This window comes from Podarcis vaucheri (genome assembly GCF_965113315.1).
Source record: "Podarcis vaucheri genome assembly, chromosome: 6".
NCBI classification, from domain to species: domain Eukaryota; kingdom Metazoa; phylum Chordata; class Lepidosauria; order Squamata; family Lacertidae; genus Podarcis; species Podarcis vaucheri.
The window spans coordinates 81,522,400-81,540,737 of record NC_138764.1 but is presented as its reverse complement, the minus strand read 5'-3'; the positions used below and the strand labels follow the sequence as shown (position 1 = coordinate 81,540,737).

The 18,338-nt window shown below is 42.4% G+C and overlaps 1 protein-coding gene across 1 annotated transcript; it reads right to left on the bottom strand.

The window, feature by feature from the left end:
• Positions 1 to 5,960: 5,960 nt before the first annotated feature.
• ACTR5 (actin related protein 5) lies at positions 5,961 to 18,304 on the bottom strand. The gene is made up of 9 exons (XM_082226027.1): positions 17,700 to 18,304; positions 16,645 to 16,874; positions 15,907 to 16,076; positions 13,985 to 14,202; positions 13,504 to 13,686; positions 10,540 to 10,662; positions 8,693 to 8,832; positions 7,796 to 7,928; positions 5,961 to 6,543 (listed from the first exon to the last, which is right to left on the bottom strand). Exons 1-9 carry the CDS (start codon positions 18,081 to 18,083, stop codon positions 6,286 to 6,288), a joined length of 1,839 nt encoding a protein of 612 aa, XP_082082153.1. The 5' UTR covers positions 18,084 to 18,304; the 3' UTR covers positions 5,961 to 6,285.
• Between the last annotated feature and the right edge of the window lie 34 nt (positions 18,305 to 18,338).

The window sequence follows — 18,338 nt, the reverse complement described above, 5'->3', positions numbered from 1 at the left end:
ACTTGTTCCAAAGTACACACAACATAAAAATTAATTTTTAAAACATTTTAAAAATGTGTGTTGATAATCACCCCCCCAAAAAAATAACATGTTTATACAAGGCAGTCACTGCTTTTATGGCAGCAGTAAAATGTGCACTTTATGTATTTGCACCTCATTTATGTGCACTTTATTTTTTATTGTGTAAACACTAACACTAGCTCACAGGGTACAATAGTTGCTTGTGAGAGCCGTTTCCAAAGATTAATCTACACGTGGCCTGAGAACATGAGGGGTGTGTGCACTTCTCTTGCTAACTAAAAGGGGAAATGGCCTGCCTCCTTCCATTTGGATGCAGAACAAAATGTCCCAGGGGCCCTTGACCTCCTCTCAAGACCTCTTATGATATACGGCACTGTTCTCTAGCAAAATCCGTCTCCGAGCCACTAGCAGACGCATGAGTGACCTAGAAACAGGAATGTGTGTCAATTCCCAAGGTAATAAATGACTTGGAAAGGAGTGCAGAAACGTCGATCTCCTTTTGCCAGGCAATCGCTCGAGAGAGAGTGTGCCATTAACCCTGCCAAACCGGTGAACGTCTAACATAGGTGAACTAGTGTGGTGCTTAAAGGTAAAGGTAAAGGTACCCCTGCCCGAACGGGCCAGTCTTGACAGACTCTGGGGTTTGTGCGCCCATCTCACATCTATAGGCCAGGGGCCAGCGCTGTCCAGAGACACTTCCGGGTCACGTGGCCAGCGTGACAAAGCTGCATCTGGCGAGCCAGCGCAGCACACGGAACGCCGTTTACCTTCCCGCTGGTAAGCGGTACCTATTTATCTACTTGCACCCGGGGGTGCTTTTGAACTGCTAGGTTGGCAGGCGCTGGGACCGAGCAGCGGGAGCGCACCCCGCCGCGGGGATTCGAACCGCCGACCTTTTGATCGGCAAGCCCTAGGCGCTGAGGCTTTTACCCACAGCGCCACCCGCGTCCCGGAAGCCACATGTACTTGCAGCTAAGTGTGGTGCTTAGGGAAGCTCAAATGGTACACTTGTACACAACAGCACACATCAGTTTTCTGAGGGCTGTTATGGTGGAAGAAAAAACTGTGTTTGGTGAAGATTAGTCAGATTAGAGGACAATCAGGGCCAGATTTAGCTTTGATGAGGCCCTAAGCTACTGAAGGTAATGGGGCCTTTTATATGTCCTTTGTCAACAACAAATTGTCACTGTTTTTTGTGTTGATAAAATGGGGGGGGGGATTTAGATCCTCCTTTCCCCTGCATCTCAATTCCTAGTTGCACTCATTAGAAGCTGCTGTTTTTAACACTTTAAAATGACCGCCAGACTCCTGCTATATATATATATATAGAGAGAGAGAGAGAGAGAGTTGTATAACATGTAGCTTGGCCAGAAGTTCAGTTATTCATGGATCAAAAGTATGTGGTTGCCTAAAAACACAGATGTGGCATATTAATTAAAACAGCCAAGCCAGTGAAAAGGTATGTAAGGAACTGCAGCAACCCGTAATGATTTAAGAGATAATAGGTTCTGTTTTCCACGGGACCTGAGCTTTAGGGAAAGTCTAGGTTCTGCTTCTACATCATTGGCAAAAACTAACCTCTGTGGCTGTCTCTGGTAGTTGGACTGCATGTTTCATAAAGGAGATAAACACAGATTAAAGGTAAAGGGACCCCTGACCATTAGGGTCCAGTCGCGGATGACTCTGGTGTTGCGGCACTCATCTTTCTTTATTGGCCGAGGGAGCTGGCTTACAGCTTCCGGGTCATGTGGCCAGCATGACTAAGCCGCTTCTGGCAAACCAGAGCAGCGCACGGAAACATTGTTCACCTTCACGCCGGAGCAGTACCTATTTATCTACTTGCACATTTTGGCGTGCTTTCGAACTGCTAGGTTGGCAGGAGCAGGGACAGAGCAATGGGAGCTCACCCTGTCGCAGGGATTCAAATCGCCAACTTTCTGATTGGCAAGCACTAGGCTCTGTGGTTTAACCCACAGCGCCACCCGCATCCCAATAAACACAGATTAGCGTAATTAAATTACTAGGCCAGAAGGGTAGAAATCACCCCATGCAAGGACATAACCTGGGACCAGGCTATCTTCGTAATAGTAACCACATATACAAATCTCATTTGGTCACTAGATTGTGTGTGCAAAAGAGAATATATGCTCACACACTTATCTGAGAGAAAGTATATTTGAATATTTTGATCACTACTGTATGTTTAACTCTAACACCCACTCCCAAGGAGTACCTGCCAAAAAGTCAAGACCTATTAACATAAATGGATTCTTTGTGCCAAAAGACTGATACTGATGCACTGCAAAGATATGACTGCACTTGCAACTTATGAAAGGATTGCTTATAGACAGAGACGTTGCATGAACAAGTATAATGATACATGAAAAGCATTTATACAAAATACGGTAGGGGATAGATAAACAATAATACTTATACCTTAGATAAGTATATATGGAATTGTGTTAACTTTTATAATGCAATAGGATACCTTTTATTTTTTTTTATTTTCATCAATTAAACTGTTTCATCAATTAAACTTTGCTTATTAGATTTACATACCACCCTTCATCAAGAGGGTGGTTCATCATCAACAACAACAACTTGTTCAAAACTAGTCACATATTGCAGGCACAGCATCAACCCCTAGACTAGAATTACCACCACCACCCACCCAGCAAAATACAATAATAAAAAAGGTAAAAATGATTGCAGATTTTCTTCTTTATGTGCTTGGCCATGCAAAGTGCCAAATGTAAGCAAATGGAGAGACTTCTACTTCACATTTCAACAATGGGCTTAGTAGTAGTAGTAGTAGTAGTAGTAGTAATATCCCTTCTTTAATCCCAATCTCCATCCTTTGTCAGAAAAAAATAGGTACACTTGTCTCCTGCCAAGATCAGCTTGTTGCAGCAGGAAAACTAGCAAATGATACGTGACGTTGACCCGCTATTCTGGTTAACATCAACTTTAAAAAAATCAAAACATAACAAAATACTAGGTTGTAAATTGGTTTAACTAAATTGCAAACTCCAGTTAACACTGGTGATGGGACTTACAGCTGCTTCTAAGTATGTTTACTCACACAGGAGTCCCACTCGGTTAAATGGGACCTTTTTCTTGGGAAGAGTGCTCAGGACTGCAGCCCTAGTTTCTACTGTGTTGTGTCCTTCATAAGACTTTACAAACTTGAACATATTTATTCCAGTCCCCTGCTGTTGATTTTAACGTTTTCCACTTGGCAAACATTAATTTTCTTTTGTCTGGGGGCAGCTGAAATCAACACGTCTCTTGTTATTTCCTTGTCATTACTTCCTGGTACACTTAATTGACCCATTATTGTGGTTAATGGTAGAGTTCTGGGAATGACGTTTTGAAGCTAAAGTGCTGTTAGAAAGCTTGCCAAAGGAGCAGGGTAAAACAAAAATAGTACTACCTGATTATTCCTGCTTTATCTTTGCAATTTAAAGTCAAGGTACAATCCTGCCCGTTAAAATCAGCAGGACGTTTGCCACTGATTTAGTGGGAGATTAGATTCTTAATCTTTTGTCAAGGCAAGACGAAAACAAAAAAACAATCATTTTGAAGATAAACTGTGTGGTGGCCAAATTTGGGGCACAAACAACTTGCAAGCAGTCAGCTGCACAAAGTTGCTGCTTCAATATGCCTAAGTAGAGTATTAAAATAAGGGTTGGACTTTTCTAAGCAAGTTTCTAAATGTCATCACTTTGAGGCTAAAAATGAACACATGCAGGCAACATGAACAAAATGCTTGTGCCTTCAGAGTGCAGAATTGTTGCATCTTGTGTGTTTAACCTCAGGATTTTGTATATTCCACAATTCTGAACATGGTCCAGGTCACATAATTCTGTAGATTTTAACCATTCAATGAGGAATAATGAAGTTTACAATAATCTGGTTTCATTACCTTTCAGAGACATGTGTGGTTCAAAGACAATCACTGTCTTACATTAACACAGAAGCACTGTGTACCTAAGAATTGGAAAGAAATGTGCGTGTCTGTCTCTCCAGCAATGGTCACAGTCTTATCTGCAGTACTGCATTCAGTTCTAGATACTGCCATCTTGAAAAGTTAAATCGCATTCCAACAATGACATAGGCAAAGCAAGAAAGATACAGGATGCTTGAAACCTAACCACCTAAGAGTTGCCTTGATAATCTACTGCTGCAGCCTTGAGGGCCTCAATTGCCCTGACTGTGGCCTGGGGCCAAAAGTGACAGACTTGCACAAACCAAGCAGACTCTGTAAGACAGCTAATGCTTGCCAACTGCCTATAAATGGACTCCCTATTATGGATCACCTGTGCTCAGGCACAACATTACATAAAAGTATTATGTCTTACATCTGAGCTGAAGGAGTGTGGAATCTTTTTCTTAGTCAGGAAACACAAATGGAAATCTCATTCAGCAGCAAGGAAATACGTAAGTTGGGATGCATATTAATAAAAAAAGCAGTAAACTACAAAGTTTACAGATTCATTTCATAAGTTATTTAGAAGAATTTTAAGAAGACAGCCTAATGGCTATTCTAAGGCAAATGTACATGATGCCGAGAAGCTAGTGTTGATGTATTTGCAATTGGCAAATTGGACTGAAAGGCAGGGTGTTGTCTATGTTGTAAGAATCCAGATCATTAAGACTTTACTGAGGATGATATTACATATACAACACACATTTGGTTGTTGTATATGAAGTGATCAACGTACATTTGTTCAGATAGGTTATTTGTGGCCATTCGGCTGCTTTTCTTTTTCATTGTTAGAAAACCTACTTAAGTTTGTGAACTTCCCAGTGTTCTACATTGAGAACTATACATCCCAGCTTATGCTTTTTCACCTTGTTCTGAGAGCTTGAAAGTTTCCCACCTTGAGAAAACTATGGCATTAACTTTTTGCTATACCTTAATGAGTGCTTGAGAGCACATCAGCAGCCAACTGCATTTAGATGTAATAAATAAAATAGCATCTGCAGCTGGATGTAGCCTGCCCAAGCTAACCCTGAACTAGCCCTTATACAAGAATTTAGGCACCAATTAATGACAAATTATCTCCAGTTTCTGTGATAAGTGCAATCTCAGATCAGTTCCTTGCAGACTAAAGTTCTGTTTTACCTGGACAGTACTACAATAACTGACAGTTGAAAATTGGGCCATAATTTGGGCTAATTGCTTTCCCTATTTTCTCTCCTTGTTAAAGAGTTACAGTTTTTCCTTAATTCGCAGTTGTGTGCCTGATTAATAGAGCCAATGTTCAAGCATACAGGGATACATTCATTTAGAAGAGAATCTGTGTGGCACTATGACAGGCTAAAACAATGGCTGCTTAATATAAGCAAGAGTAATGAACAAGGGTTTTGTTCTCCTTGGCATGCAGGGGGTCACTAACCAATGCAGCCATGTTCAATTAGTAATTCATCACTAATGTAGGATGCCCTAACTGAACCAAATATGGCGTTTTCTCTTTCTACCAACACCAGTGTTTGCCTCCCTTATGTAATAAATGTTTCATAAACTGATGCATTGCTGAACCTTCTCGTTTTACAAACGTGTGTCAGAATAAACTTCTGAAACTATACTGTGGGTTTCCCCCCCTTTAGCTAGTGAACAAAAGAAAGGAAAAGTCCACAACTATCTGAACAGATGACTAGAATAAGAAACAAAACCCCAAATCTCAATTTCAGCAAAGATTTGTTCCTTCAAACTACCTTCTTTCTTTGGCTAAAGGCTCCCCCTCCTGGATTAACATTGCTACTGATGTATCTGATGAAGCAAGCTCACATTCACCAAAGCTTGAAATAAACTCTTTGGTCCATATTGGCATAATGTAGTTTTCATAGTTTTTGTTGCAGCAGACGAATATGGCTACCTCTCTGGAAATCAGTCCTGTGGTATGTTAGGAACATTTGACACTGATAAACATGGGGAGGGGAAAACCCAAAAGACTTTATTTACATTGCCAGCAGATTTTTACAGCATAGTCTATTAATATAAAACACATGATATGTTAGCCTCAATGAGGCCAATATTTCTTTTGCATTTTTTACACCAAAAACTGGTGAAGAGCCTGCAATTCTTCCATGGCAACCATGGATAAAACACACAATTGATCGCTGCACAAGCTGAGGTGCCCGGAAATGTTGAACTTAAACTTGCACCTGGTTTTGCAGGATGGCAGCTGCCTTGCAGTCCTGAAAAGCTTTACACAGGTTGTGTCTATTTTGCAATTACATACCATTGCAGCCTGCATACTATGCTTGCTCAGAGACATTGTTTGCGGCGGTTCCCGGCGCTTTGCTGGATGCTGGAGTTTCAGCTGCCCGCGGAGCCTGCTTTGGGAGACGGATGGGCACATAAACGTTGGAAGTGCAGTGCTCCTTAAGGTATTCTCCACCCTTTTCTTCATAATCTTTCCTTGTAACCCAGCCTTCATCGCGGTTCATGTACTCCAGGGCCCACTCTCGAGCTCCATACCATGCATCTAAAACAGGATTGGAAGCAAGATGCACCTGGATGGCAGCAAGACAATAAAGGGATCTGTTTAGTGGAAGTCAAAGGCCACAGAACAAGAATGGCAGCACACAAAGCTACATGGTGCAAACATCTGACAATCCTATTTGGTATGAAACAACCTGTTCCTTAAGGTGACCTTCTGAGGCTGTGCTCTGGATGGCCCTGACCTCTGATGCTGGCAATGTAACAACCAGAGCGAAGGTCTTTTCTATTCTGCTAGCTCTTGTATAGAACGCATTCCCCAGAAAGGTTTGCTGGCTGTCAGTTCTTCTTTCTTAGACACCAATCTAAAATGCTTTTCTTTTCCTCAAGTCTTTAAGGAGTGTTTCTTTTGCTTTTTGGATTTAACGTTTTCATATTCTATGGTCTGCCCCTTGCAGTGCATTCTCAGAACTTGTTCCTTTGATCATTTGTAAACTGCCTTGTATGCTGAAAAACGGGAAGGAGGGTTACCTTTATAAAGACACAAAGCAGAATGCAGCAACCATGTCCCCCGTTTGTTGTTCTACTGCCAGAATATGAAAGCCAAAAGCTTCCTCTTAGCCAGCATCCTGTTCCTCAGTGATGAACCAAGAAACTACTCAAACAAAGCAGGGCTATCAGTAGCTCTCCCACACTGTTGCTTCCCAACAAGCAAATTCAAGGTCATACAGTCCCTGAACATGAAGGTTCAAGTGCTCGACAATATTTTTGCCTGGGTGGCGCTGTGGGTTAAACTACAAAGCCTAGGACTTGCTGATCAGAAGGTCGGCAGTTTGAATCCCCATGACGGGGTGAGCTCCAGTTGCTTGGTCCCTGCTTCTGCCAACCTAGCAGCTCGAAAGCACGTCAAAGTGCAAGTAGATAAATAGGTACCGCTCCGGCGGGAAGGTAAACGGTGTTTCTGTGTGCTGCTGTGGTTCGCCAGAAGTGGCTTAGTCATGCTGGCCACATGACCCGGAAGCTGTACGCCGGCTCCCTCGGCCATTAAAGTGAGATGAGCGGGGCAACCCTGGAGTTGACCACGACTGGACCTAATGGTCAGGGGTCCCTTTACCTTTACCATACTTTATGCTGCCCAGCATGGTTACCAATGTATTCTATAAATTTACATCCCTCTTTAAGCTTGCTGCCCAATTCAGTAGATTTTTTACATCAGTTCAAATGCCCCCCTTAGCTTCACATGTGCAATAAAGTTTGGTCATCGTTGCCATGTACAGTATTTGGATGCTGCATGTAGCCATTGCATTGCTAAAGCCAATACTACACCTGAAAAGACGACTGGAATGGCCTCATTTCAAGCAGCTCCTTGTAGATTCTGGCTTTCATTCCAGGATACATCATGTTCCCACCAGTAAGGAAGACATTCTGGACAAGTTTTTCCTGCTGCTCTTTAGGATACCTGAATAAATAAAACTCCCTTAACAGATTCATAGTGCTTCTAGCTGACTGGGATTGAGGACAGAGAATGGAAGGTGAAATTCATTTGTTGTTCTGCCCTCTTTTGTCTCTGGCCCCACCCAACACTGGCATATGGCCCCCAGAAGGTGGCCCAGAAAAGAATGTGGCCCCTGGAGTAAAAAACAATCCCCACCCCTGTGCTAAGGGTGGATGGGAAGGGGAAATCCCTGTAGTCGTAGATGCCGATTTAATGTTTAAACTATTTCAAGGATTAAAGCACAAATATGATTTTAGTTTGTTCAAATTCAAAATATCCTTCTAGTAAAAAGCTCCTCTCTTCAGACTGCCTGTTAATTTACATTTTAACAGTGAGACACAGGGGGACTGTGTGTGTACATGGCTTTCAAATGTGTCTCTCAACCATCTTCTTTTATATAATTTGTGCTCTGCATCATGCACTATGTTCAAGGCAGCTAACAAAATGTATAATCACACAATGCCTTATTTAATGTGGTGGCATCCCCCAGAATCTTGCAAAACTGAGGGTTTTTTATATAAAAAAGTGATGAGATTAATTATTTGGGTTCTACAGGAGAAAAAACAAGTACTCTCTGAACAGTGACAGCTTGTTCTTAAATACACAGAGGCTGCAATGCTACCCACATTTACCTAAGAATACCATTTAATTCAACTAGGCTTATTTTCAGATACACATGTACAGGATTGCACTGTCATTTAAATAGGAGTTCACTTTTGAAAACTAACCTGTCCAGGACAAACTGTATGGTTTCTGCCATCCCAGCCTGCTCTTCTCCTATTAAGGATGGCTGGAAGATAATTTCAGGAACCCGGATTCTTTCTGTGCCAATAAAGAGCTGGTGATACTCTGCCAGGTTAAACACGGGCTGTAAAAATATCAGAGTCAGAAACATACTGCTACTTGTCAGAACCTTTTATGTAATGCTCGACATTTTATTGAAAATATGTCGTAAATATGGATTAAGCTCTATCACCACCAGAATCTGTATTGTCTGCCCTCATCCAGAGATAGACTTCAACTTTTCAACACATTCTGTTATGAGATATTATAGGTAGTTGCAGCAGTAGGAGAGATGAGATAGCATAAGATACTCTATCAGTTGGGACTGAAAGCCTTTTGGCTTCTCCCCTCCCAGAACCATTTCCCACAACCACGCTACCTGGTCATTAAACATTTGTGTAACTTTTCGAAGAATTAGTTTCTGAATTTACTTCCCCAGTTCTTTTCCTATGCCTTGTTCCTTTTGTACTGCATTTACTAGATTGTAAGCCCTCAGGCATGGACTCGTATTTTTAATGTTTGGTGTAGTATCTAGAAAATGTTAGGTGCTTACAGTTTACATTATGTCTGCTGTATGAGATATAACTGGTATAAACTGTGATCAAGGGGACAGCAGATACTCTTGGGGATGTTTCTTCCTATTGCTACAAGTATTTTTGGGGAGGGGAAATTAACACTTCTCCTATAGGTCAACCATATGCATGTATACTTGAAAGCACGTTTCACAGAGTTACTCCCAAATATACACAGAATTACAGCCATGGGTTGAAGTCAATGGGATTTGGTAGTCAGTGTCTGAAACATGAGTTTACAATCTTCATTTTTCAATGCCATGGGTTTAAGTCACTATTATTATTATTGACAGATAATAAAACTTCAGCCAAGGGATAGAGCCTCCTCCAAGGACTTACTTAGTGAGGCCAGGGCTCAAAATTCATGCCCAGTGTAGCTGACTGAATGCAAAAATTGCTGTTGTTTAGTCATGTCCTACTCTTCGTGACCCCATGGACCAGAGCACGCCAGGCACTCCTGTCTTCCACTGCCTCCCACAATTTGGTCAAACTCATGCTGGTAGCTTCGAGAACCCTGTCCTACCATCTCGTCCTCTGTCGTCCCCTTCTCCTTGTGCCCTCCATCTTTCCCAACATCAGGGTCTTTTCCAGGTAGTCTTCTCTTCTCATGAGGTGGCCAAAGTACTGGAGCCTCAGCTTCAGGATCTGTCCTTCCAGTGAGCACTCAGCGCTGATTTCCTTCAGAATGGATAGATTTGATCTTCTTGCAGTCCATGGGACTCTCAAGAGTCTCCTCCAGCACCATAATTCAAAAGCATCAATTCTTTGGCAATCAGCCTTCTTTATGGTCCAACTCTCACTTCCATACATCACTACTGATAAAACCATAGTTTTAACTATACGGACCTTTGTCAGCAAGGTGATGTCTCTGCTTTTTAAGATGCTGTCTAGGTTTGTCATTGCTTTTCTCCCAAGAAACAGGCGTCTTTTAATTTTGTGACTGCTGTCACCATCTGCATTGATCATGGAGCCCAAGAAAGTAAAATCTCTCACTGCCTCCATTTCTTCCCCTTCTATTTGCCAGGAGGTGATAGGACCAGTGGCCATGATCTTAGTTTTTTTGATGTTGAGCTTCAGACCATATTTTGCGCTCTCCTCTTTCACCCTCATTAAAATGTTCTTTAATTCCTCCTCACTTTCTGCCATCAAGGTTGTGCAAAACCTTGCAAAAATATATACCGTAAAGTAGACTAAGAGACAGGATGTGTATAAAGACAAACCTGTACTGTAGTAACTGGCTTTTCAACTTCGGGTTGCTCCTCAGCAAATAAGGGCTCAAATTCATTCATGCTTTCTACGTCTTCCATTGATTGTTCACTGCCCATTGGATCCAGATCAGGCATCTTGAAAACGAAAGAGACCACAGGTTATTATATTAAAACAGGGAAGCCACAGAAGCTGGCTTGCCAATGCCAAGGTCTAAAACCAGTTATGACCAGAATGAACAAGCCTTTCCTGCTGGCTGAATGCCAGCTATGCAGTTCTAAGATGATGCAATTAATCATAAAGTCCCACCAAATTCAAGGGGGCTACTAAATGTGCTTGGGAGTACAGCCTTAGTAAACATTTCTCCCCCTCAATTTTACTTTTACCTTTTTGTAAACTGCTTTGAGGGGTTTTCTTTTATAATAATAATAATAATTTATTATTTATACTCCGCCCACCTGGCTGAGTTTCCCCAGCCACACTCTGGGCGGCTCCCAATCGAGTGTTAAAAACAATACAGCATTAAATATTAAAAACTTCCCTAAACAGGGCTGCCTTCAGATGTCTTTTAAAAATAGGATAGCTGCTTATTTCCTTGACATCTGATGGGAGGGCGTTCCACAGGGCGGGTGCCACTACTGAGAAGGCCCTCTGTCTGGTTTCCTGTAACCTCACTCTTGCAATGAAGGAACCACCAGAAGGCCCTCGGCGCTGGATCTCAGAGTCTGGGCTGAACGATGGGGGTGGAGATGCTCCTTCAGGTATACTGGACCAAGGCCGTTTAGGGCTTTAAAGGTCAGCACCAACACTTAGAATTGTGCTCAGAAACGTACTGGGAGCCAGTGCAGATCTCTCAGGACCGGTGTTATGTGTATAAATTTTATGAGATAATAAAATCAAGCAATATATTTATATACATCCAATTAGTTTAACACAGTTATCCACTTTTTTAAAACCCTCTGTTCAGAAGCATGCCTAATCCACATAAATATATAACTGACAACAAAAGACTAGTAAGTTTAAATGTTCAGGATGGCACAAACTGACAACAAAAGACTAGAGTAAGTTTAAATGTTCAGGATGGCACAAACTTGGTACATTTGAGACTCATCAACAGGTTTATGAAGTATTTTTGTCTGTTCATGTGAAGCTAGTAAACCAATATTTGCAGTCTAAATAAGTGGATTGTAAATAGTAGAAAATTGCTACTTTCAGGCAGCAATGTTCAGTGAAAGTAAGTATTATGCCAGAAGGGGCAACAAAGACCAGGCTGCTAAAATGACTGAATCAGGATGCCTCCATAGCTCTTGCCAGTGCTGGCTGAATATATATATATTTTTTAACTATTTACTGAGTGAGGTTTCAAACCTGAGATAGGCTACTTTACTTAGAGCTGTGATGCTAAGCAATTGGGGTTTGGGAATTTCATGCCAAGAATTTGGTTTTGCCAGCTGTAAACCAAAAAAGGCTATTTTTGAATTTAGCAAATATGAGAAAGTTTACAGAACTTATAAATAAAGGCTTACATAACGATAAAGATTAAACATTTTTCTGCATGGAAGTAAAAATGTATCCTCAAATAACTCTTGCTTAGAAGATGTCACTGATTTCAGTCCATGGTTCTCCTTTGCCCTACGCATCCTAGACAAATGCTCATGAAAACAAAGCCATTACACGACCAGTATTCATTTTCATAGTTTATGGAAATCATAGGCTCAGAATGTGGTATGCAATGCCAACAGCTTTCAATTAACTTTCACACACCCTTTTCTATCATTCCCCTCATACTTGACATTAACGTTTCACCAGTTTCATTACTTTATGACCCATGATCAGGGCGTTTTTTGGTGCCGGAACTCAGTTCTGGTGAATTCTGTCTGAAAAAAGCCCTGCCCATGATATTGGTAAGTGGCTCAGTCAATAGGCACCTTCACTTTTGAGATGAGTACTTTGGAGCAATACATAGTTGCTTCAAATGTATCCAGAAGAGGATACATTTTAGTAAAAAAAAAACAAAAAACAACCTCATCTTATACACTGAAAAGTAGGATATATTCTTGGCATCTACCCAATTCTGATATGTGAAGCTGACCCTAATTTCATACTCCATTTTTCAACTTTTTTTGTAACAGGGCACGAGAAATGCTCAAGAAAGATGCCAAATGCCAAGGAGGAACCTTTGCATAATTCCAACTTGAATATCCACCGTTTTCCTATCCTCAACCTCTAATAGGCCATATTTTTAAAAAATTTAAAACAGGCTATGGTCTGTCTCAAGAGTGCTCAAAACAAATGGCAGCTCAGTTTTCTGCAAGATGAGGCTACTAAGCTCCGAGAACAGCAAATATGAAAATAGCCTCACAGAGCTCTTGGGGGAAGATTTTCCTCCATGTTTTTATATTTTGCATTTCTGCATACCTTGAGATACACCAGGGACCACTCCTACTTCTCAGCAGCTTCACTGGAGAGTGGAGTGGCTCCTGTTCAGTCTTTGATGTCCTTCTTTCATGCCAGCCATGTCCTTCTTCAATACACTTTGTTCCTCTGCACCCATCCATTTCCCATTTTTTCCCTAGACACTAAGCATTCTGTGACCCCAGACCATGCTCAGTCCTCATTGGGCAATTTTCTTTTCATAGGTGGAGGGGACTCTTTAAGCTCCCCCCACCCCCCGCCCTGCCGACTATCTTTTTCTACTTCTGCAACCCTTTGGACTCTCTCAAGCAATGCAATACTTCCCTTTTGTTTCTCAGTGGCCCTGTTTTTGCTGCAGTCCTGTTGGCACTCACCAACTGAGATACTATGACGCAGACGGATGGTGATGAATGGCAAGACAAAAAGGAGACAGCTGCAGGAGAATATAGCAATAGACAACTTGCAGGAAGTTGTAACACAGTCGATAAAATACAGTCTTAGAACTGTTTTGCATATACTTATGGCTATGTGCTGACAGAATTAATGCAACCTCGCTGCAGTACCTCTGGCTTGCTATCAACAACGTCCACTTCAACGCTCACTTCTGCCTGTAGGATTTTCTGCTTGGTTTGCTCAATGGCCATACTCAGCTTATGAATGTAAGACTGAAGTTCCTCAGCAGAGTCCATGTTGAGTTCCATCAAGCCTTTGTGAAACTGATCCATATGACCTTCCTCCAGCAGTTCCTGCACACAAAACACAATACCATGTGATTTCTGTTGGCTGCAATATAACTAAGGGGAATATCGCAGAAAAGCCCAGGGCGGGAGAACATTTCCAAATGAGCAAAAAACTTGCCCTTATTTTCTGGCGACTATGTGGTATCTGCAATTCTCTCACTGAGACGATATCAAAGTGAGATCCCATGACATGAAGTATTTTCCCCAAGAATGAAATCTGGGATTTTCATATCCTGTTCTCCTGCCATCAGCTTCTCCTTTTCAACTTCCCCAAAGCTGCATCTCAAACATTGTGCAGGGTTACCTGAACATAAAGCAGCCTGTCCAACCTCTCTTGATCAAGCTGTAGCTTTTCCTCTCTTCGGCGAGCATTGAGCTCCTGGAGCCGTCGAAGTTGTTGCTGCCGCCTCTCCTGCTTCTCTTCAGATGTGAGGGTGCTCCCCAGCAGCTTATTTGAAAAGGGCAGCTGCATCTTATGCACATGGTTCTCATAATATTCAGGTGACCTCCACTTCTGCATTTCTGCTCAGAAGTTTCAGAAGCACAATAATGAGTTTTTGCAGGCACAACTCTACAGGGTCTCTGTGCTACTAAACAAATGTCTTTGGCAAGTTTGGATATTTGGAAATTACAGGGAAAGCCATCTGATAATCTATAACAAAATGTTATCTTAAAAAAAAATGTTGTGAGCCACCTTGGGAGGTTAACTCTCAAAGGTAGCTTATAAACAATGAAGAAGAAGAAGAAGAGTTTGGATTTGATATCCCGCCTTTCACTCCCCTTCAGGAGTCTCAAAGCGGCTAACATTCTCCTTTCCCTTCCTCCCCCACAACAAACACTCTGTGAGGTGAGTGGGGCTGAGAGACTTCAAAGAAGTGTGACTAGCCCAAGGTCACCCAGCAGCTGCATGTGGAGGAGCGGAGACACGAACCCGGTTTCCCAGATTACGTGACTACCGCTCTTAATCACTACACCACACTGGCTCACAAACAAACAACCTGCACTATTACTGTTCTTGTTTACTTGTCAAATCGAAACTGCTATTGTCTGTTAGATGCACATATTTTTCCCAACAGTTTTGCACCAAGTAGGAGGAGACATGAACGAAAAGGAAAGGAGCAAAAGGTACTCCGGTCCCAGACACTTGTTCCAAGGAGAGTAGCTATGCTTCAGAAGACTGTAAAAGGCAAAAGATTTATATGATCTGAAGAGAAACCAGAGAAGAATGAGCAAGTAAAATCCCAAGAGCCAACTCTCCCTAATGCAAACCTAGGGGGAGAAAGTGTGCAAATGACATGATGCAATGTGACTTGCTGACAGTCTGGAGTAGGATGGAGAATAGGCATACAGTCTTTTATTGTGTGTGCCAAATGGACCTCCTAAAACCAGTTGCCGACCAGATTCAACAAGGTAATTCATCCCCTTTAATACACTTTATTATTTATAAGTGCACATAATAAATAAGTTGGCTCAAAGCAATCTGCATCACTAGATACTGCTTGGGACAAGCTGCTGCATCTGAGGGATTATTCACCATACAAAAGCTTAATAAAGTAAAATCAGGTTAACTTTCCAGCACTGACCATAGCTCACATTAGTATTTTAGGATATGAATGATTTAGGTTCCAAATATCTGAAAGATTGCCTCCATCCCACCAACCTTCTTAGATGTTCAGATCTGCAGAGAGGACGCCTGTGGTAGTCTCACCACTCTCATAAGTAAAGAGGATGGTGGCCCTGTGAGGAGTGCAGCTGTTCACTGTTCAGATTTTGCTGTATGCTATAAAGATGCATGACTTTACCCTTTGACAATTAAGGTATTTTGTTTGGTGGGACCTACCTCTTTTCTTGAATGCATACGGTTCCTATTATTGCAATAGTTGTCATTGTTATTATAACTGCATTATTTTATTGTTGGACCTTATGTTGAAGGGTGTCTAATCAATCTTATAAATTAAGTTTTACATCTGCAATCTACTTAATGTTAACCATATTTTTAAAGCAGGTTTGCAAATCAAATCCGAACTCAGGTTTAAAACTAACCATGACTAGCATTTTAACATTTACAATATTTTCATATCTCTTTAGCAATATAAATTTACTTCTTAAGATTTTTTTCTGCTGGGATTGCCAGAACCCTAAGAGAAAAAAATATTTTTTACCAAACCATGAGGGAATAGTATGTAATTTTAAAGCTGCAAGACAGCCATTAATAGCAATGCTTACCATCCTTATAATCTTCTGCAACATAGCTGTGCTCATGCAGTATTTCCTCTACACGGCTGAGAGTAATGGCAGCAAAATGCCCAGGATATTTTAGCTGCAGGAGACGCTGAAGGTACAGAGCAGCCTGGCACCCTCCAATATTTATACGCTTACAGTTTCGAGCATCCAACCTACCAATCCATAGAAACAAAGTAAATGTGTGTTGGTACACAATATAGGAATGGTTCATTAAGTTCTTTCTACTAGAGTTCTCAATAGCAGGTTATCATCTAAGTTAAAAAAAAAAAACATGCCAGAATTCTGAGCAGCTTAAAACAAATGCTCTAACATAATTCAGTGTCCATGTTCAGTACATATTCTAGCAACTTCTCGCATACAGGATTAGTAAAAGTCAGACACCAAATCAATGGATCAATTGCAGTAGTAAAGATGACAAACAAAATGAAAGACAGCTGCACAGATTCATTTTCCCAACACCTTTCAAAAACATTTTTATAAAGGGAGCATAAACATTAATTTGATAAAGATGCTCTTTCAGAACATGTTGGCAACACCAAACTGTGCAGCTGCCTTTGTTATATAAATTGATGGTCAACTTTAGAAGCAGAACTTCACAGTATTTTAAAGTATCAAGCAAAAAACTGAATTGCATCCAACTAAATTTTACTAAGAGTTGACCCACTGATAAGTTAGTAATGTCCACTAATGCTTGGATACAGTTTATTGCAGCCAACTCACCGGCCATCCAAGACTGGCAAAATATGTGTACATTGATATCCAGAGGAAACTATGAGACCACTGCAAGGCCAGCCCTGCCTCTTGTTGTGATATAAACTGTACAAACTGTCCACGCCATAAGAAACCTTGGGAACTTGGTAACATTCAAACAGGAGCTCCGACATCATTTGTCTTGAATAGAGAGGGTTGCAGACCGCTTCAGTGACAACAACTGGGTGGTCAACACAGCCCTGTAATGAAATGGCAAGCAATGAAGACCTGGTTAAAACTGTTTACAAAGGTAGGTTTGAAAGTTATTTAAAGAGCTACACAAGAAAACAGAGTCTGGAAGCTGTGGGTTGGACTAGATGACTCTCAGGAGCCCCTTCCAACTCTACAGCTTGATGATCTATGAATCCTGAGAGGCAGTGACTGGCAGGCCAGTCATCAGCATCTGGCGGAAGCAGGCTGGGTACCGCTGTACTGATGAAACGGAACTATACACGTTGAGTAGCACATGCACAAACTCATGGGCAGGTCCGTTGGTCAGAGTCTGGTGCTGATCATGTCACAGTTGCAGGTTTGATCCCAGAAATGGGACAGCTGCATATTCCTGCATTGCATGGTGTTTGGACTAGATCAGTGGTTCCCAACCTTTTTTTTTTACCATGCCCCACCTAAGCATCTCTAAAAATCCTGATTCCCCCCCCACCAGTGACATATAATTCTTATTATTCAAAAAGGGAACTAATGATTGCTGAATGTTACTTTGTTTGATGTAGAACGCTTATTTTAAAGTTATGTTTTATTATCACATTTTTGTATTGCGTTAGACTGTTACAAGGTGTCCGTTCTTTGTTTCTTCAGCTTGTAAACCGCCTTGGGTATTGTAAGATAGAAAGACGGTATGCAAATTAAAAGTGATGATGATATGAGGCCCCTAGAACCATACGAAATGCAAAAATAAAAATTAATATTAATAACTTATTCCTGAATTGCCCTTAAAAATCAAATCCCCCCCCCCACCTGTGGGGCGTGTATCTCACGCTGGGAAGCACGGTACTAGATGGCGATACCTGCGAGGCGACCCCGAGGCGCTGGAAGCCGTGGTCGAAGAGCAGCTCCTGCAGCTCCATCTGCACCGGCACGTTGCGGTCGAAGGGCGAGCGCAGCAGCCAGCGGAGGGGCTCGGGGCTGCCCAGGTCGTTGCCCACCTGAGTCTCGGGGCCGGCCCCTCCGCGCGCCCCGCGGCTGCGCGCCACCAGCGACCGGAATCGGAGCAGAGGCTCGCTGGGCACCTCGGAGGCCCGGCAGGCCCAGCCCAGGCGCAGCTGGAAGGAGCCGTTGTCCAGCACCAAGGGAGCCGGAGAAGGCACGCGCACGGCCGGGCTCGGCTCCAGCGCCGGGTCCGGGTCCCAGCGGACGTCGCGGAAGGGGAACACCCCTCCGGCCTCCTCCATCGCCCGTCCGGCACGCGTACGGAGGGGGGGGGGATGGGGGGACGCCGTTCCGTCGGACCTGCCTCGGCTGCTTCCGTTCCCTCCGCCGGCTGGAAACCAGAGCGGTGTTTTCGAGGTTCCGCTCTTCAGACGGGCCCCCCATAACGAAAAGCGGGGTTTCCTCGCTCCGTCGCTCAAATATACACACGCATTTGGAGTATTTATACCGTGCAACACGTTTCTTAGCATTCAAGGTGCCGCAGCACTTGCAGTTTA